The 21,808-nt window shown below is 40.3% G+C and overlaps 1 protein-coding gene across 1 annotated transcript; it reads left to right on the top strand.

Annotated features, from left to right (window-relative positions):
• Window positions 1–847: 847 nt before the first annotated feature.
• On the top strand, window positions 848–21,680 carry LOC110056163 (DBH-like monooxygenase protein 1). The gene is made up of 14 exons (XM_089282535.1): window positions 848–1,173; window positions 9,363–9,509; window positions 9,674–9,844; window positions 10,474–10,557; window positions 11,195–11,377; window positions 11,548–11,650; window positions 11,825–11,988; window positions 12,780–12,855; window positions 13,667–13,752; window positions 17,681–17,719; window positions 18,338–18,397; window positions 18,932–19,059; window positions 19,782–19,914; window positions 20,641–21,680. The coding sequence occupies exons 1-14, from the start codon at window positions 901–903 to the stop codon at window positions 20,809–20,811; spliced, it is 1,818 nt and encodes a 605-aa protein (XP_089138661.1). The 5' UTR covers window positions 848–900; the 3' UTR covers window positions 20,812–21,680.
• Window positions 21,681–21,808: the final 128 nt, after the last annotated feature.

Raw genomic sequence — 21,808 nt, 5'->3', positions numbered from 1 at the left:
CCCCCCCCTCTCCCTCTCTCTCTCTCTCTCTCTCTCTCTCTCTCTCTCTCTCTCTCTCTCTCTCTCTCTCTCTCTCTCTCTCTCTCTCTCTCTCTCTCTCTCTCTCTCTCATTCCCTTGGTCCAAAACAGGAAGTAGGTAACTATAACCCTAGTATGTTTCTTCCTCTTTTTTGATACCGGTAACACGTTTCGCTAGGAATTAAATAAGCCCCCCTCTCAAATAGGTCCCCCTCTGTCACATAATCTCCCCTCAAAAGTGCTTAAAATAAATAAGCCCCCCGGGGGGGCTTAATAGAGGATTTAAGGTAACTAAACTCTCCATTGTGAAATTTAGAAGGTACTGTAATTGGAATTTCAAAAGGTGTACATTTATTGCCCATGTGTGGTAAATGGTCCCATTTATTTCCCTCCAATAGGGATCGAAATAAGATTCTACTCAGCTACTCAGTCCTACTCAGAAGGAAAAATTGTCCCAGGGGGTGACGTGACAGTTGCTTCCAAAGCACTTTTTAGAGGGAGGCAGAGATAGGACCCTGGGAACGAGGTTAGTTACTGACCAAGCGTGAGGTCAAGCTGGCTGAATATTGGCCAAGTTGGTTTTTGAAAGAACGATGCCAAAATGTAACCGTCTTGACTTAGCAAGCTTGGTACGATAAAGGGTTTATTAAACGGGTTCAGGGGAAATTTTCCTTGCGGAAACAGTGGTAAGTCCCGAGCGGGCAAGATAGCGCCATCTCGCCGACTCGGGTAGCCAATTACAGCACAGGATTTGGTTTATCTTGCCCGCTATCGGAGTTAGCAAATTCCATTATTAGTTGCGCAATGCTTAAATCTGTTTGCCAAATACACTTGACATTAATCATATCTAGTCAGTTTTCATTGACAAGTCAACGAGCAGCATGTTCTCCTCGCTGGTACTAGCAGTATTTTCAGCTTGGTTCTCGGTCAGTGCCGCTGATCTGTCTTCTGAGTTCGCTCACAACGCAGTGTTGGACCCACAAGAGTTAATGAAGCTATACTGGACAGTTGATTGGGAAAGTGAGACAGTATCGTTCGCTGTTGAGGCGGCAACTACAGGATGGGTTGGTTTCGGCTTCTCTTCAGGAAACGGAAAGATGGTCGGTAGCGACGTCGTAATTGGGTGGGTGAAAGACTCCAAGGGATATTTGACGGTAGGTATTTAAAATCATTGCATCGTTGGGTCAAACTCTTCCATACAAGATTTGAGCCGTTTGTCTTCATGGCAAATCTGGTATGTGGGTTGCGCAAGCTATGACTGAAAGTCGTATGCATATATAAATGTTTTTAGAACTAAGTAGAAGAAGAAGAAGGCATAATATCTGTAGTCATCCTCAGCAGATGAATTTTAATAGAATGTCGAAAGCTGACAAAAAGAGAGAGTGGTGCACCAGTAACTGTTGCGCAGAAACATAAAAGTAACATTGGAATTTGGATATTAGGTTAATGCTTTGTATCTACCATGCAGCAATATTTGTGTAACACAATGTTAAATCAGAAAAAAATAAACACAGCAACAAAGAGATTTTATGAAATATTCATTTATCACTTTCTAATCACTCTCATCTTCTTCAACAGATTAGAGTTATGATATAAGTTTCACGAGCGATTTATTTAGATAAAGTAGGGAGGACAAAACTTCGACAAAACTCTTTAAGTAATCTAGCCTGAAATTAAATGTCAGGCATCTCCCGCCCTAAGCCTTTTCAGGCTATAAATAATCTTACCAAGGCAAAGGATATCAGATATTTTAATTACTTTCACTCGTGACTAGTTATGTCGCCATAATGAGTGTCACGGCTAATACGACCTGTCAGTCGACCTGCGAAGACGCGCTAATAATTCTTAACAAACGTCCTGCAGTTTGTCGGTGTAATTTTATCGCAGAAAAAAAATGAAGTTAGATTTGCAGAGTAACAAGTTGGATCTAGGGCGAATTAGATGGGTAGTGTTTTTTCTTTAGCTCAGTAGGGAGATGGGCTAGGCCGAGGCCGAACGTTCTCGGTAATTTGAGGATTTAAAGTGAAATGTAACTACTTTATCAAGTTTGAAAACATAATGGTTTACATGTAGCGCTAGCAGTAAATCACTTCGAAATGCATTCAGATTTTTACCTCCAAGTAACGACAAAAATGATTCCAAGCTGAAGTTGCAAGAAGGTTAATTCATTTTGTATGATATTTATATCCAGTGTCACAACAGTGGGAAAACAAAAGCCCACTGAGAGGACATTTGGTTACACGATAGTGAATAACCACAATGGTACAAAAGAGAGTTGTAGAGTTTTAGTTTTATTGCAAAATATTTGTTTCGAAATTTAAATGCTTGACACATATGTTCGATGCGAGGATGGGAAGGCCAGGACGGAAACGGCAGTGGACGCGCGAATCTTTCGGTAGTCCCGTCTTGTCGCCAAAGACTAACTGCTTTTTCAGTCGCATAGGACGGCGACGTCAATTACTCGAGCTACACGAAAGCTTCTCACAAAACCAATGACATCCTTTAGAGATGGTAGAAATCTTATCCTATTAAGCTTAAACCGTGGTGAACAGACGACGCTGAAGTTATCTTTATGTAAACTTACATGAAGCAAACATTCCTGATCTGTCAGTATTTTAGTAATAAAGAATCCAGAATTTCTGTATGACTTGAAATCTTATCGACTTGGTCCAGATGGCTTTTTGCCAGAAGAGCGTTTCATAATCCCGTCGAGGAATCCTGACTTAGGTAAATAGTTCAATTTCCATTTGTATTTGAAACAAACATTACGTCTAATTCCGGGTAGTATGAGAAATATGGGTTATTCACCTAGCGTGAGGTCAAGATGGCTGGATATCCAGCCATGTTGACATCAGGATTTATTATATGAGATAAAACACCAAAAAATGATCTTTGTACTTATTTATCTTCGAGGACTGAAGGGAAAGCCAATTGCATGCAAAAATCAATGGCGTGTGCACCTTTATCCTGATTGCGTGAAAGCAGAAATACAAGCATTTGATTGGTTTACACTTTTGACGAGTAAATGTCTAACTACTGAATGGAATAACAAATGTACGAAACCGCTCGAAGCATTTTTTTGAACATCAAAAATGTCCCAAAAAGGCTTCAATTTGCAGCACTTAAGCTCTAAAGAAGATTTAACCAATAGAGCAAGACATGTTCATTTCATCTGCCCGTCGCTTTCCCGATCCATAGGCGCTTGGAAGAATTATTGCCCGGCTCTGTGGTGTTGAAAGGCTGTCGGATTCACCACACTCGAAGAGCTTGTCTTCCTCGGCCATGTTCTACAACAAGTTGTCGGCGTTTAGCACTTACACTGTAAAACCAGGAGCCATAATCGGGGACGGAGACCGCAAGTCTCGGGATTCGCGCGCACCTATGATATGGGACAATTTTTCTATTTTTAGAACAAATTGCGCCATCCTGACGTCATATATCCGCGCGGATTCACGCACATGTCAGGGGCTCTCGCGTGGATGTTGTCACGTTGCGTGATCAAATGGTGAGAGTTGAGAGATTCTCTTGAGTATTTTTCACAGCGATGGCAGGGAATAAGGCAGGGAATACGAACCAGGGCGCTTATATGTAGTTTTATGCTCCGAGCTAACGGAAAAGGTGGGTTTTTCAGGGTGGAAAACAAGACTTCAATCTCGCGCTGGGAATGAATAATAAGATCTGCTCACGCTAGTTGTAAGCTTACGCGTATGCTTAAGAATATAGCAAGAAAACTCTCTACTCTGGTATCGAGTTAATTTGTGAATTTCTCAGACAATGTCTAATCATAACCAAAACCTGTTTTGATGGTTTCTTATTGTCTCTGCTTGTTTGGTGAGTTTGCAAAAGTTTTTGAAAGGAAAGTCTGACGCGTACAATTAGCTCATTTGCATAGTGCATGCAGCTCGTGCACTTTCAAGTCCGAGTCGGTGTTTTCAATTGTCAACAAATCTTGACAAAGATTTCTTTCGTTATCTTTTGTGCTGAGATGCTGCAACAAATTTCACGAATGCAAAAAAGGCTACTAACATCACGTGTGTTTCTTCAACATAAGCATAGTGATGTTTTACACTGCGAAAATGAAAACAGGCAAGAAGTTTTGATAACTCGATCACCTAAATCGAAATCGTTATTCCAAGTTGATTACAGAAAGCGTCATCGTAACTTTGCTGATCGTTTCTGCTTTATTCACATATTTTCAGCTTAGCTTTCAATATGTTCTCAAACATTTATCAATCTTAAACATATTTAAAAACTATAGAGCTATTGCTTGAGTTCGATGTACGCTTTCACACGAAAGTGCGGCGGAAGTACAATTTGTCATGTTTACCGACTGTACAAAACACGCATCGGCGGGCGCTCTCATTCATCGACAACAGAGAATTTACTGGATTTTTACACGAATAAAACTGAGCAGTATCTACGGACGTAAAGTTATTAAGCCTTGATGAAACATCAAGCGTTGCTTACAATTCAAGCGAAACTCAAACCGGCAATTATTTTGTTTTGCTTTTCGGTCGCGATAGACTGACAAATTCCTCGCAAGCGTGTGGCAAGAGGAGCTAGGAAACTATGAAGTCCTGAAGCTCTGCTATATCTAAATATATCCAGCTAGTTTTTTGCTGTGTAATGGAAAAGCTGTTAATCTTCAACATATGTGAAATTTAAAGTGGAGTAATGTAAAGCTCATGTAAAAGAAGCATCAGTCGGAACACAACTTGGTCAGCGATATATATAAGCTTACAGCGGAACATGCCTAAATTCGACACTGTTTTACTTCACTCAAACTGGAGCAGCTTACGACGAAAATACTTAAGCAAAATTCCAACAGACGTAAACGCGTTGAGTTGTGAGGCAAACACATGAATCATTTCAGAATTTCGGACGCCATTTCCGCCGCGCGACATCCGCAAAAATCCTCGCAACATGTACGCGCGTGTGCTGCAGGTGATGGCGCAATTTGTTCTAAAAATAGATTTATTGTCCCATATCATGGGGACAACCCCAATACTTGAAATGGCGCGCGCTTACGGTCTCCGTCCCCGATTATGGCTCCTGGTAAAACTTCATCTTCAGAGTTTAAAGTTGTACATGTCTCCCTCAATAATATTCGCATTTGAATCTCTTTTGTTCAAGGAGCGTTGAAGACTTCGTTGAAAAGACGTCAAACTGACAGGCTCGTACTCTGTGCCGTCTAATTTCTTCACGATTTTATAAACATTTGCACAACAGCGAATTCAGTTCTCCCTCAGGTATGTCGCACAGTTCCTTATTCTCGTTTTCTTGGAAATAATACCGCTTCCGTGCCTTTATGTCGCTTACGCGTTTGCCGGTTTTTCTTGCAAAATAAATTCATGAAACTCGCCAACATTTTTGTTTTCTCTGTTTTCAGTCTCGTTAAAGGGTTTCAGTTTTCTCGTTTTCCAATTCCATCGATACAGAGACCACAGGAAATCTTTAACTGTCACGGAAAATATTTTTCACGGCACAAATTACGAAAGAAATTGTGGTTAACCAGCCTCCGCTTCTGAGAAATTTTTCTTGCGGGACATAGCGCGCAATATTCCGCGGGTAGCCAATCACAGCACAGGATTTGGTTCATCTTGCCCGCTCACGGAGTCAGCCATACAATAAAATGAATTATTATATGGCTTTGGCCTGTGGCCGATATAACGCGCGCTCTGATTGGTTAATTGTCACTGAATTGTAGGGCATTATTCTCCCGTAATGCCCACGGGCCGATTACGGATTATGCAAATTAGGAAGAGCCCGGTTCTGAAAATTCAAGCGCATTGAAGCGATGAAAGCCGATTAAAATCAGTACGAGAATAGCAGTAGCTAAAAGTTTAGAGATATTTCTTTAATAAAATTTATATAGATGACTTACCATGCCATACATCCTGAGCAGAACACCACAATGAAACTTATAAGTTATCATCTTAGTCACAGCAATTACCGAAGTATTGAACTCCGTCAAAGTTCTCGTCAAATAGATTCCCTCGCTTTGACACAAGCAAGTGTAAATCAGCTTCCAGGATCATCAGATGTAAACAATCGGGCGGTTTCTGTCGGTAGTAGTGTTTCTAATAACTGCAGACGTTCACAAGGCTTGAAATGTTCATCCATAAATCCCAGAATGAAGAAGGCGAAGATATGTTGTCGAAAGCGAATGCGAAGATCGAGTTAAGCTTATTTTGAGCAGTGCATTCTGAAGCATTAGTATCTTCTTTCACCGAAAGACGGTTGGTTTGGACAATTTTGAAGTTTTTGCTGTCTTTTCTATATCCGTTGACGTTTCGCCCCAAAAGTCGGAAAAACTTCCCCATCAACTTGTGGTACCACGATACTAAAATACGTTTTTGAGGCTGTGACAGTGACTTTTCCGTAAAGAAATGAGTGTTTTTAACGGAATACGTAATACAGTGGTGAAATTCATTGACTATGTAGTTCTGCCCTAGGTTTGAGACGATGAATGAATCGGTAGACGCGCGCATCGCCGGATGTAAATTGACGACTTCCGCTCGAATGATTTTTCTCTTTATTGATATGATGAGCCATATAATAAACAACTTAATAACCTCGACAGTTCGGTCGTTACGGGAAAATCTCAAACCTCGGCCTACTGTATTGATCTCGCTATCGCTCGGTCAATACGGCAAGGCCTCAGTTTGAGATTTTCCCGTAACGACCTCACTCTCGGTTATTAAGTAGTTAATAAACATCAATTTGAGAATGTGCATTTATTTGCTAGATGGATGCTTTCAAGGCACGTACAATCGTATTTCCAATCAAAACCTTTCGGAAACCGCTCAAAATCCTGCAAGATTCTTCGAGAAAAATACTTTGGCACATTCGGTGAAAGTCATGCCTTGTTATATGAGAAAGAAAGATGGAAAACTGAGAAAACATTGTGGCCTCTCATCAACATATGTGATCATCCAAACGATGTCACGTCATGTCGAAGAACGTGGGAAAACGAGTCTGCAATGTCCTTCGTGCGGTCAGCAGTTAGAGATCGTACTAGTCATTTGTAATACTCCGTAACGCTATGTTTCTGCTAGTAAATTCGCAATTTTTTGTACTCCAGTAGAGATATCAAATTAAACGGAACCAATTTTAAACAGTAAGAGTAGTTATTTTCATTAAAACTCGCGTTTTAAGAGGCTGTCTCTGTAAAAACTGATTTTACTTGGAAAATTCGATTTTTCTCACAAGCAGGGATTGCGAAGCCCTTACCTAGTCAGTCACTAAAATGAGTATTATTTGATTAAAAATTCTAATTGAAGCAGTTTCTAGGATCGATTGAAGTTCGGTCCGCTCGACACAAGTTGCATGCCTGTCGAAACTGGAAAAATAGCACATATTGCCGGCGCTCTAAAAAAAATAATATTCGCGCAAAAGTCCCAATTCTTGTTTTCAACTATAGATATATCACAGCACTTTGTTTAGCCATGTTGCAATTATAATTCAATGTTGTTCCTTCGACAGTTAAAAGAAGATTTTCTACCCGTTAAATCGAGTTTTAAACCAAACGCGAAAATAGCTCTACTTTGAAGGCACGTTTTAAACATGTGGCTCCTGTTTGAAACTGCTGAGCTACATGAATAGAAAGTATAAATGTCCCTTAATTTAAAACAATAATAAAATTTGTCTGCTCACTAGGTTTTCAAAACTAGCGATCGCTTAAAAATCAGGAAATTTTGAAAATATTCCAGCGAGTAATTAACACACTCTCCTTCGTAAAGTGCTCCGATAAATTCACGTAAATCTCTTACCTGGCTTCAAGATTAAAGTTTTGGTCCTTTGTAGCGATCCTTGAAATCTAGGTAGCATTAAAACTGCCAGCTTTTCCTTCCAGCTGTAGGTTTGTACATAAAGTACATTTATACGTTCCTCATCTGTGTCGAGCGTGGCGGTCACATACTTCGACGTTCTTTGTATTGTTGACCATTGTTTTCCTCGAAGCCGGTTTAATCATGTAGAGTCCTCTTGACAGGTTTGTAGAAGCACTCTTAGCTTTTGGACAACTCTGGGCACACATACATGCATGAACAGTAAACGGTGATCTGGGGAGCCAAGGAAGGATTGATAAATGCCACGGCCATTTTGTGTTTACAACAGGTGTTTTAGTTCCCAATCTTCCCGTGAGTATAACGGGAATCAATGATGACTGACCGACTGACGGACTGACTGACTGACGGACGGACGGACGGACTGACTGACGGACGGACTGACTGACTGACGGACTGACGGACTGACGGACTGACTGACTGACTGACGGACGAACGGGCGGACGGACGGACGGACGGACTGACTGACTGACTGACGGACAGACTGACTGACTGACTGACAGACGGACGGACGGACGGACAGACGAACTGACGGACTGACTGACTGACTTACCTACTAACGGACCCGATGACATTGCGGTTACTTCCAGTAGCCACAAAAAGTCTTGGCAAGATCTATTTTAGGACGGATCTAATTAAGGGGGGGGTCACCGACTTCGTTTTGGAGAGAACATGCCCGGAAGAACACCCTAGATCTGAAAAAATCGGGCTTCCTTAGCGAATAAGGCCACAGTGTCTGTAAGCCCAAAAATATTGCAATTAGAACTTTGAATTGAAATGTTCTCTGCCAAACATTGTTTAAGTGGACCTATTAAGTGAATTTAGTCAACTGATGAGGTTCCTTAAAGAACAAGTTCGCATTTAGCGACCATAGTTTCACGCGCCTTGCAGCCGCAAGATGGCAGGATTCGATGTCCCGTGGACAGAAATCTTGAAATTTTTTTAACTTCCCACATGGATTTTTTGTTCATTTTTGGACAATGTGGAGCTAATTGTAAATAAAATCTGTTCCTGGAAAGAAAAATAGGGGTCACCGAACGTCCAAGATCGTTAAATCCAGGCAAAGCTGTTGCAATGGCCATCTACCCTATTACTGTTCATTTTATTACTTAGCGCGCGCGCTCACGCATGACGTGGCGTGTGCGTTTAATTTGCGTGCGCAGTAAAGAATCGCAATTAGAAAGCAATTAGAAACAATTAGCGCGAACTTCCTTAAGACCCAATATTCCAAATTTACTTAAGGGTAGAAGAAACGGCCTACAAATCACGTACTAATAACTTCATACACCAAATTAATAAGTCACAAGTTGGCTGGGTCTGAATTACTCACCTCTGTATCCACCCACTCAGCACCTACATTAGCTACTTATCTACCAACCAGGCCATTTACTTCTACCCTGAAAGTCAATAAGCTTCAAAAACGGGTAGCGAATAACGTTTACCGACTTTACCAACTTGGGAGCTCCATAAGCTTAACTTTGATCATCTCTTTTCAGGACCGCTTCGCTGATGCTAAAGCTTTGCCGCCACTAGATAAAGAAAACAACTACGTGCTCACTGGCTTCGAGGAAAGTGAAGACAAAACTGTGCTAAAATTTAACAGAAAATTTGACACCTGTGATCCCAAGGACAAGAAGATTCAGGTACATCAGGTGTTTATCGAAAAAAACCCGTCAACGGTGATTATTACTATTTCGCTATCACTGTTGAGTTAGCCGACAAAGTATTTAGGCAGTTGAAGTCAGTTGCATTCATAACGATATTATTACTAACTGATTAAACCGACGATAACCTTTTTCTTTCGCAGCAAGGTACCACAAAGGTAGTGTTCGCCTATCACACGGAGGACCCGACTTCGGATTATGACATAAAATATCACACATACAGAGGGTCAAAGAGCATACTGCTTCTCAACAGGTTAGACAAGAAACAAGTCAACGAGACGGACTGGAAGGAATTTATTATCCAAAACAAAAATGTGAGTAATATTTACTCATTATTATATGGCTGTGTCTCACAAGGACTGGGAACTACCGAGTTCACGAATTTGATTGGCTGAAAACGATATTTACCGCGGTCAAGATTTTCCCATCTGGACCGGTATCTCGACCGATTACATTTTGCCGTGAAAAAGTTGCAAACTAAAAACAAAAATATTGACTATTTTCTTCCAAAATATTAGTTCCAGAAAATATTCATATTATGGAAGTGCCAAGCCTGATGAAAAAAAGTAAAGAGGACGAGCAAACTTTGGCAGAATGAAGTTCAGCTCATCGCCGTTCGCAAGCAAAATGTCAGCTTGTACAAACCAGTTATATTGAACGAATTAATTTTTTTTGTTTGTCATATAATAAACATCTTATTAACCGAGCTTAGTCGGTCTGTATGTGAGAATCTTGACCTCGGTCGTGTGTACAGACCTCACTGCGCTCAGTTTGTACTCCCGACCTCGGTCAAGATTCTCCCATGCGGACCTCCTGCTCGGTTAATAAGAGCTAATTATTAAAACTGTAGTGATAATAATGATCATCATCATCATTATCATCGTTATAATGTATTGATTAATTTGTGCACTTAAAACTACATACTTTTCTAATTATCTAACAGGTAACAATACCAAAGAAACAAACAACCTACTGGTGTTCTCTTATCAAGGCTCCAGAAATCAACACAAAACATCACATAACAAAGGTAGGTGTTATTAATTACGGAGACCGCGATCAAAGCCTTTTTTAGGTGTTAATTTGCTGATGTCGACGAATACTTAATCTTACAATTTAGATCGCAAGCAAAGAAATCTATATCATAATATCAGGTAAAGGGTACGGTAAAGTCCGCATACGAACCATAGCCGGAGCCTATCCCAGTTTCTGTAGCATGAAGCGGCTAGGAGTATGTCTACTCCCCCCTGGATGGGATGCTAGTCAATCGCAGGGTTACCCCCAGCATTAAATTCGCCGGTACCCATCTATACACTTGGGTGAAGAGAGGCACTGTGAGAATAAAGTTTCTTGGCAAAGAATTCAACACAATGTCCCCGGTCAGGGCTCGAACCCGGACCGGACCACTCAATCCGGAGACGAGCGCACTAACCATGAATGAGTCCACCGCGCCTCCTCCATGTAAAGTTACGTTCAAATGCAACTAAAAAACAGAGCATTATCACTCAATACAGCAATATCTACTTGGATCGTTTTCATTGTTTGCTTGTTTGTTTTTACGTTCAGTTTATCATTTGTTATCATGTTTGGTAATTTTTGTTGCTATATTTTTCATGTGGTCCTTGTACTACTGAACCTATGACAGCCTTTAATAATTTTCTTTACAGTTCGAGCCATATGTGCAAGAGGGAAATGAAGGCTTGGTTCATCACTTACTCATCTACGAATGCCATGGAAAATTTAACCAGAGTCTTTACGGTTCTGGTTTTGATTGCCACAACACTGCCAACATGCCTTTGACACAGTGTTATTATTCCAGTGTTGTAGCTGCGTGGGGAGTTGGCGGTGAGGTACGCGCCATTGGGTTGGCACTGAAAACTATTGTGAATAAAATGGCGAACGTTTTGTTTCCTCTTTCTTTCTTTCCGATTTTTCGTCCTTTCTTCTTCGCAACTTCGTTTCTTTCTTTTCTCGTTGTTTTTGTTCTTTCTGTTTCATTTGTTATTTTGTCACTATCCAGGCATTTTATTACCCGCCAAAAGCTGGTTATCCAATTGGAACTGCGGATTCTCCGAGCAGCTACATGCTCGAGCTGCACTATGACAACCCGGATGGCGTTGAAGGTCAGAACTGTTGTACATAATGATTTGCTGCTGCTTATAATGATATTGATACTTATTTCTTTCCATCACGCTGATCCCTCCATTTATTTGCACGTGCCATTAGGGAGCCACAGTTTTCTTAGTTATGTAACCATTTCTCTTCTTCACTTAAATGTGTATGGTTTGTTTACGCAGGACACAACGATAGCTCTGGTGTGCGTTTTTACTTCACTTCAAATCTCCGAGAGTACGATGCTGGTATATTTGCTGTTGGAGAAAGTGTCAGTCCATTCATGATTATCCCGCCAAAACAAGAATCATGGCTGACTGTCGGTTATTGCTCCAAAGAATGCTACAAGGTAAGGTCTGCGTGGTCTTGAATGTCTTCGACATCCAATGTGATCCGTGTACCTTGCACAAACTATTATAGATTATAACGGGGCTCTGAACTGATGAGAATGACTTCGAAAAGTGGAAGCCTAAAAGACATTTTATTGATTGAACCTAAATGTAAAGGTCTAATTAAAAAAACATACATTCAATAGAAGTGTACAAATTAAAGCTATAAAAAGATTGTAATAACAGTTTAAACATGTACAAGGAGATGAAATTAATTGAAAACGTCTGCTAGAAGTTTTTAAATACTATCTTTGTGTAATAGAAAAAATCACTTGAAACTAACCACAATTTGCACTCTCATTCCCGTACATATTAAGATTGTAAGAAAAATACAACTGACATTCTCACCAAAGGGTAAAAATGGGTGGCCGTTCACCGTTTGTCGTAAACGTCATTATTAATCTTTCTAATATCTTTACCTCGGTGTTCTGGAGAATTTTGTGCAAGTACAAAGGTACTCTTTCATACACTGCTTTGACCAAATAAAGATGCAGGAAAATCACTGCGGCAATATCCCTTAAAGGTCCTTAAAAGACGGTGATTCCGAAAACTGAAGGCCTTTTAATTAAAACATTTGGACTCGAATAAAATAGGCTTTTAAACGTCGAAAGTTAAATAATTTCGTCTGCGTTTCTGCCATTTGGAATCTTCATCTTAACGAAGTTCTGATAACACCTCATCTGTCTCCTTGTTTGTTTGCAATTGTTTGTGACATCTCTTATGTAATCATTGTCTCGTTTGCTTTTGCCAGCAAAACTTAAATTCCACAAAACTGCCAGAAAAAGGCATAAAAGTTTTCGCCGCATTACTTCACACCCACCTGCAAGGTTTGTGTAAGAATTGTTCTGTTAATATTATTGTTTTCTTAATTTTAATCATTGAACAGAGCGGTTTTCCTGATTGAGTGTCGAAAGTAATCAGGCAATTACTTTGGTTGTGGTTTTGGTTTATCCACGAGGGGAGTACTCCCTTATATGAGCTATATAGGTAAGTGCAACCCCAAAGGGTAGGGTTTTTCAGCCGTTGTGGTCATAAAGAGGGTATCGTTAGCTATTTTGGTTATAGATTGGACATGGTTTTAGCACTCTAGTCTTGAATTGGTTATGTTTCTCGGAAGAAGCTACTTTTTCATCAATAAGACCGTCGACAAAAGTCCTTCATAACTTATGTTTAGGGCAACTATGCGAGCCACAACGGTCATAAATAGGGTATCGAATTTTTAGCCAGATCATATATAGGGTAGCAGAAATCGCAGATTTTGGTCATAAATAGGATAAGGGTTTCGGGAAGTGGGCCGCACACCCCCACCTAACTTTTCTGGAAGTACCCCCCGCGGGGGCTACCACCTACCCGTTTGAGATTGGCTGAGAAGTCTAACTGGTAAGAAATTGTTTTGGTTTTGGTTTTACGACACTCAATCGAAAACCGCTCTATCCTGGACGCTTTAAAAAGTGCATCACCAGCAGTCGAATGCGAGTCAGCAATTCGTCAAAACATTAGCTGGAATATGTACACAAATTACAGGAAGCGTTATTTATCCTAATTTTAATTTACGTATAAAACATTAGCTTGTGTTTTTTATCAGTATTATTTCACCTTATATTCAGGCATGTTCTAATCCAGCGATCCATTACTCAGGTCGAGCAACATGGACCAAACATGTCCGTGACGGAGTTGAATTACCAGAAATTGCGCGAGATGACAATTACGACTTTAATTTCCAGGTGATTATTGCAGTGTTGTACGGGTCCGCAAATGATCCCCAAATTGAACCGCAAATGATCCTAGGACCTGTTTCTCGAAAGCTCCCGTAAATACCGGGCCCGATAACTTACCGGGCCGGTTAAGGGAAACTTCAACGGGTCCGAAATAGCGTTTCTCGAAGCACCCGTAAATTTTCCCGGTACTTACGGGCCCGATAAAATAGCGCGCTTGTTCGCGAGAGAAGGAGAAACACTTAGGACTACACGTACACATTCGATTCTGATCGATTCTGTTGTCGTTGCGACTGTGATGCTTTTTGAAGAACAGTGCGAAGTTAAACTTCGAAGTTATCGTTGTGTCAAAGGAGAGCAACTGAGAGAGATCGTCATTTTGCATGGTCATATTATTTGAAAGTGATGATCAATTGCCTCTTGTAGCTCGATTCGAAGACTTCGATCGACAATCTCGCTCTTTTCTAGGAGTGTTGTCTTTTTCCGTGATTCATTCTAATTCAAAATGTTCACTGAGCAATCAAACAAGATCTGCGGACCGCCGAGGAAACAGTGTGAACTTGAGAACTTGAAATTTAGCTACAAACACTTATTTCAGCAATTTATACTGATAAGAACTTCGCTTAAGTAAGTGTACAGAATATTGGGAATAAGGAAGGATCTTACTAAAATTTTTAGGCCTGATTTAATCGTTTTCTCCGGCAAACATCAAGCGTAATTTTCACTGATCCCAAATCGACTGTTCTAACATAAAGCGAGCTAAGATCAATAGAAATGCGACTGAAACAATTATGTGATTCGGGAGATTTGTGATTTTAATGTACGCTTCTTCGTGTTTCATCTAGCTAGAAATGCTATAACCAACATTTGTCAGCATTTGTGCACCGTGCCTAATGCGACTCTTCGCGATCGCTCTATTATGTTTACTTTTTGTAGAATGTCTGTTTCCTAATTTCCTCCTCCAAAAAAAAGTAAAAAAAAAGAAATCTGCAATTAATTCACAGGAAACAGGTTTGGCTTGCAGTAAGATCAGGTTTGCGTGACAGGAATCCATTTCGATGTTCATACAAAGAAGCCATTTCGAAAACGCGCGGCGAGTGATCGGCGTTTACATGACAGTGTTTATCTATTCATTAATTTTTTTTTCTCGCCGTTTGTTGGTTTAGAAAAACAATAAAATAGAACTTCACAGTTATATAGCGTTTCCATGCAAACGCCTTCGAACTGTAAAAAATAAAACAGCTAACAATTATATTTACCTGGGTTTTCGGAGCCAGCGGGCAGCTTCTCGCCGTGTTTCTCTCCAATTCCTCCTTAAGCTCCTCAACGAGCCACTCTATTCTTGCTCGTGAGAGCCGAAATAGTTCAATGACTTCGCAGTCAGCCATATCGGCTAGAAAGGGGCGTCTTTGATAAGACCGTGAAACAAAAAGGTACACCCCCGGCCGCCATTTTGTTTGGTTTGGCAACATTTGTGGCTCCCCGGTAACTTTACGGGAGGTCACGACCTCCCGTAAATTACCGGGCAAGTTACCGGAAAAATTAACGTGATCGAAAATAACGGGAGCTTCGAGAAACACCCGAAAAGTTTACGGGGACTTACCGGGAGACTTTACCGGGGCTTTCGAGAAACAGGCCCCCAGGGGCCTGTTTCTCGAAAGGCAATTGATCATCACTTTCAAATAATTTGACCATGCAAAATGACGGTCTCTCTCAGTTGTTCTCCTTTGACACAACGATAACTTCGACGTTAAACTTCGCACTGTTCTTCAAAAAGCATCACAGTCGCAACGACAACAGAATCGATCAGAATCGAATGTGTACGTATAGTCCTAAGTGTTTCTCCTTCTCTCGCGAACGAGCGTGAAGCGCGCGCTAGAGATTGGTAACAACCCGCTATTTATCGGGCCCGGTAAGTACCGGGAAAATTTACGGGTGCTTCGAGAAACGCTATTTCGGGCCCGGTAAAGTTTCCCGTTAACCGGCCCGGTAAGTTATCGGGCCCGGTATTTACGGGAGCTTTCGAGAAACAGGCCCCTGGACCGGAAATGATCCCCATATTTGACCGCAAACGATCCTGACTAAAAAATAAGGAATGGCATGGATTTTTATCAGAGGAAGGTGAGAACATGTACAAAAAATATGAACTAAAAAACATGTTTTGTCATTTTACAAAAAAATATTCCACAGTTGCTGTTTTGTTCTTCGAACGGTACAGATCGTTTTCACTGTCACGCATTAAAAAAAAATAGTAAATCGAAAACCAACCAATGGAAAAAGCTAAGAAATTGTGATGTGCGTTATAGAAGATAACTAAATAAGACACTTCTCCAAGTTTTAGGCCTGCGCGTTTCCCCAAACTTCAGAAATTTGTCGTAAATGTTTCCCAAAAATTTACAGAGCCCAGTAAGAAAACGCCATGTTGGTATACATCCGTGGTACACCAACTGATGGCGGCTGGAATGTAGTGTAAACATCTGGAACTTACTTTGGCTTTCTAGGGGACTGATTATCAGTACTAAACAAACAAGCATTTATATAAGAACTTTTCCTAATGCTCTAACTTCTAAAAAGGCTCAAAATCATGAGATGAGTATATATTTTTCAACAAACTTGATCGTAGTCTTGTGTCACGCAACCTCCATAACCCTGAAATTCAAAATGTTCTGGTTTCCAAACGAAGCACGCTAATTATAAACTGATATAAATACATCGCCTCTTTTGCCTTATGGGGATAGAAACATGTTGCGTGAAGACGATCTATTGAAGTCTTAGAAAAACACATACTTGTAAACTTTCTCGAAATCCCAGTGGCGAAAGTATCAAACAACTATCAAACAGCTAACTTGTCAAAACGAAGTGCAAGCCTTGGCTTTGCTTGGTCATGAAGCTGAACTTCATAACTATAGCTTGGAATTTTGGCTTCTTAGAATACTCAAGTAGTCATTTCCGAGGAATCAAAGCCAAAACACGACCGAGGAAAAATTACAAATTAAATTTGTTCAAATTTCCAGTGCTATACACTAGGTGTTTTACAACGTGATGAGGCGTTGTAGGCTTGTGGGTCTACTCAGGTGACAGCGTCTTCCTTTATAGTTGCTTCATGGTTAGATTTTAGTTTAAAACTTTCAGACGAGTGGCGTTAATGGCTGATAAAATGTGATTTAACTATAACACCGAAATATCAATGTTTAACAAAGGAGGATATGTAGCGTATGTTGCTCTGATCATAATTTTACTGAGAAACGCAAAGAAATGCAAGCCAAGTCGTGTTTTGATGATTGAGTGGTGGCATTCATAACATCGTAGTTAGCAACAAAATTTAGTCGAAAGTATGAAAAAAAAAAAGCAAGTTGTAAGCCACTATAATTATAAGATGGCTTTAATAAAATCATCGGTATTCACGAGCGCCAATTCCCTATCCACAACATCCCACCATCCATGCCATTCCTTATCTTTTAATCGGGATCATTTGAGGTCCCTATCGGGGATCATTTCCGGTCTGGGATCATTTGTGGTCCAATTTGGGGATCGTTTGCGATCCGGGATCATTTGCGGTCCTGGGATCATTTGCGGACCCGTACAGTGTTACGAAGTATTGCTTTACATTAAATTACGTTACGTAAGATAGCATCACATTGCATCACACTACACTACACCATTTGAAAACTTGCAGTTGTGTAAGCGTGCTCAGTCATCAATTTTTTTCGACACCTCAGTCGAGATTTGTAAATTCGGTTAAAGGTCAATAACCTTCTTATAGTCTTCCTGTCTTTTCGTAGGAAAGCTTAGCCAATCAGAAGGCAGCATTTGCATTGGTGTACTATAATTCTTCTTACATAAACTATGTATCTAAGAAAAAAAAAACGTAAGTAACATTCAAGGTTTGTCAAACTGAAAGAGATCCTTTGGTCCTCAATGCATCTTTATTTCACAGGATATACAAGTTTTGAGGAAAGAAGCTCATATTAAACCGGTTAGTGCTCAAGCTAGTAAGCGGCTATTTTTAACATAGCCTGAAATTTACCTTGAGAAATTGTATTAATATATTCGCGATGTTTAATAACTACTCGTTATCACAAAGATTTTTGTAAATGCCTCTAATGTTGTATTTTACGAGCAGCGAGAAAGCACTAAGCAAGGAGCCCCAAGGAAACAAGTCCTATAATATCAAAAAACATTTTGGTATAAAACGGGTTCCGAAATCTGAAAATATCTTTGCACAGCAACTAATAGGCCAAGTTTTGTGCCTCAAAACGAGTCCTCGAGCAAAACCTTTCATATGAAAATGAGTTTGATTTGCATGAAAATGAATCTGTAGATGGAACACATCTTTATATAGACGGCTTCCCGCGAAGACTCGTTTTGACACAGAGGCAAAAAGCAACTCGGAAATGGCCTTACAGCTGATTGACATATAAACAGGGAAACTCGATGAAACAAGTTGATAGACCTTCAATTGTTGCTTGCTGTTACGAAATTGGCTTTTGATTAAAAGGGCGATGTAGTTCTTTTTGGGTGGGGGGTGGTTTCGTGTCTCTCGCTGAGATCTTTTTTTGTTGTTGTTTATCGTTTTTTTGTTTCCTGTACCCAGGGAGATGACCTTATACACTACTGCAAATACGAGACTATGGATCGTGAAAAACTTGTGCGGGTTAGTACCCTTACTAAGATTAATTACATGAGTTTTTTCTTGTTTGTTTGCGTGTATCTTGACGTAAATGGCACTGATCTTCATTCCATTAAAAATGGCACTGATATTCATAGCTGCAATATAAACAATGTGACAATGATCATCATATGTGTATTCCATCTGTTACCGAATGCCATCAACAACAGTGCAATTGACGTTATGGTCAGTACAAATGTTCAGCAAGCTGCATTGAACACATCAAAATGGATTCACGGGCGTAGCCAGGATTTTTCAAAGGGGGGGGGGGTCACACTGTGTCAAAGTTAGGGTACTCACCAGATTTTCATGTCGTTTTTGCCACTTGTTTTAGTTCGGTTTGCTTAAAAAAATGCTTACAAAAGGGGGGTCACGGGCACCCCAGGACCCCCCCCCCTAGCTAAGCCCCTGAGTCTGATACAAACTACGAGTACATGTATGAACCGTTAATCAGCACGTATTACTACTTCAAGCGCTGTAGTGAATTAATGAGCTCGACTCTCAACTTTTTACTTGTAGGGTGGTATTGCTACATCTCAAGAGATGTGTCTTAATTATTTATTTTACTATCCGCGAATGGTGAATGCCACATCATATTGCAACAGTGTTCAAACCAAACCAGTGCACGACTTTATTGAGAAGCACTTGTAAGTAAACATTGTCAATTAGATAATGAACCAAGAGCGTATGCGTTATTATTATCTGAAAATATGGTAGAGCTTAGAACCTTTGGGGTTAAGATTCCAACCTTATTTCCACCAATCAGTCAGTCAGTCGATCGGTCAGTCGGTCGGTCAGTTGATCGGTCAGTCGACCGGTCGGTCGATCGCTCAATCGACCAGTCGGTCGCTCAGTCCGTCGGTCGACTGGTCAGCCGGTCGGTTGGTCGGTCGGTGTGTCAATCAGGCGGTTGCTTGGTTGGGTAATTGTTTTGCTGCTGGCTATATCACTTTTTTCCGGACTTACGAAGTCTCATTAGTGTATTTCCGGGTATATGTACTGGGATTTTAGAAATCAAGCTAAGGGTAACTTTGCATTTTGTCGTCAATTTACTGATCTCTACACTAAACAACACCAAGCCGGTCTCTAAACCGAGTATTTCAGTCAATAAGATAGGCCTGGACTGGGAGGAAGGGAGAGACGAAGGGTTAGACGGTCAGGAAGGGAGTGAAGTAGAGGTTTCACTTACTGGAAGCTTTCAACCAGTATATTTTTAATGTTGGTAAGTTGCCTGTAGGTCAAGGAAGAGAAGCCTATAACTTACCAGGATTTTACTACATTTCAAATAAATTATATTATTTTATAAATATATTCAATATATACATATGCTGTTGATGCATACTAAGTCATTGACCTTTTCTTATTCCAGTCCATCCTTAAATTTGACATCGGAGTGGTCTAATCCCCTGATTGGCAGGAATGTTAAATGGACAAATGAAATGGTGGCAGACTTAAGGAGAGGATACAATCAGGCTAAATCATTCATTTCAACTTGTCTCTTGGTTAGTATACGGCCTGCAAAATGCACATCCTTTCTTCGCATGAAATGGTAGTCCCTTTTTACACAATCTTCTAGCCAGAATATCTGGCCCAGTTGTTGAATTCGTCTTTTTAGCTGATAGTAATGTATTACCGACTATATATCGACTATCAAGGAAAATAAAAAGTGCTAAAAAATAAAGATGGATTCAATATTTTCGGGCTTGTCCCTTATTCAATGTTACTGACGTAAATGAAACAACGAGTCAAAACTAAACCTTCAAAACACGAGCGCGCGCAATGAAACGTGCTTGGGCAGTCTAAATAAATGAAAGGTTGCAACGTCACCAAACAAAAGTTATAATGAGCAGAACAATGGCTGTGCACTCGCATTATAATTCTTGGTACATTTCGTTGCCGTTCTCCACAAAACAAAAACGTGAAATGACCAAATTCTGCGTATTCTAGTGAACGTGAGCGTTTTTTTTTTTATAAGTTTGTTTTCTCCTAACATCGTCTTTGTATTAGGTGCCATAGACGCTCAGTTTGCGAGTATTTGAACTTTGAATTGTTTTTTCTTGTTCGTAAGTCGATTGTTTAGCTTTTGAGCTCAAACTTCGCTGTTGTACTAGGAAAAAACTGAGTTCCTTTCAAAACACGTTTTTTGTTTTTGTATTTGTTTGTTTGTGGTTTGATTGTCTCTTTGCTGCTGTTGTTGATGTTGATGTTTTTATTCTCCTCTCCTGCAGGAAAGATTAACTAACTATACATTACCGGTTCCAGAGATCACCCATCCCCAACCTCAGCCAAAGTCAGATTGTCCTGAGCGCACAACTCCAGTGGAGAGTAACTCGTTCTTGGTAGCTGCTTCTCGCACGGTAGTTCTGTCACTGTTAACTTCTTATCTGATGTTCTTGTGAAGTCCATAATATACCGCAGACTGTAGCTATATCAACACAAAATATATCAGACTTCTCACTCAAAATGGTTTTCAGCGGCCTTACACGAGTATAAATTTAGTTATCATGAGTTAAGTAATCGTTTCTGGGCTGCTTCATTAGCGGGGCGTTGGAATATACAGCAGTTTTGACAATGGTTGTTACACAAAAGCGTAAATTAAAAGCGAACGCGACAACACCGATTGGAAAGCAGTTTCAACAACGGTTGTTTCACAAAAGCGTAAAAGCGAACGCGACAATACCGATTTGTGGGTAGTAATACCTCGACGTTGCTCGATCGAGGTTCAAGGTGTTTCAGCAAGAATGAAGGAGAAAGCATGAATACACGTGCTGTGTTGTTTCCTTCTATCACACTGAAACGCTTTGAGCTTCCATCAAGCAAACTTGAACCACAATTACCCATTATACCTTTCGATATTGTCGCGCACGCTTTTACGCTTTTGTAGGACAAACTTTCTCAAAACAGCTGTATATATTGCGCTACCTTCCCTTATATTCATTCACGTCCGCATATGACCAACTCTTGTCCCTCTTAATTTTAAAAATAACCAAGTTTTTATTGTATTTTATGCGCAGCCAAGGCCAACAAAACAAACGGACACTCATATCAAAGAACTTTGCCAGGCTTTGGAAAAATTCTCCTCCTGATCATTAGCAATGACTGCATGCACAGCTTAATGAGTAGCACTGCTTAATTTGGATTTACTTAAATTTATTAGTAATTCTCTAATCATACGCCTGTAATTTGTACTGGATCTCAAGCTGTTTTCTGACATTACGAAATCATGTTATGCAATTGGTCAATATATAAAGATAAAAACGAAACAGTGTGAAGTCCAAACTAGTTTGTCTGATGCCACTGACTGACAGACTGACTGACTGATCGACTGACTGACTGACTGACTGACTGATTGACTGACTGACTGACTGGTTGCCTGACTAATTGGCTGACTGACTG

This window comes from Orbicella faveolata, unplaced genomic scaffold (genome assembly GCF_042242905.1).
Source record: "Orbicella faveolata isolate gen_17 unplaced genomic scaffold, um_ofav_v1 contig_12, whole genome shotgun sequence".
NCBI lineage: Eukaryota > Metazoa > Cnidaria > Anthozoa > Scleractinia > Merulinidae > Orbicella > Orbicella faveolata.
This window is presented reverse-complemented; position numbering and strand designations above follow the sequence as displayed.

Coding starts and splice junctions, on each gene's coding strand:
- LOC110056163 (XM_089282535.1), top strand. CDS start 901: ATGTTCTCCTCGCTGGTACTAGCAGTATTTTCAGCTTGGTTCTCGGTC. Junction 9,510..9,673: donor CCAAGGACAAGAAGATTCAG/GTACATCAGGTG, acceptor TTTCTTTCGCAG/CAAGGTACCACAAAGGTAGT. Junction 19,060..19,781: donor GACTTTATTGAGAAGCACTT/GTAAGTAAACAT, acceptor TTCTTATTCCAG/TCCATCCTTAAATTTGACAT.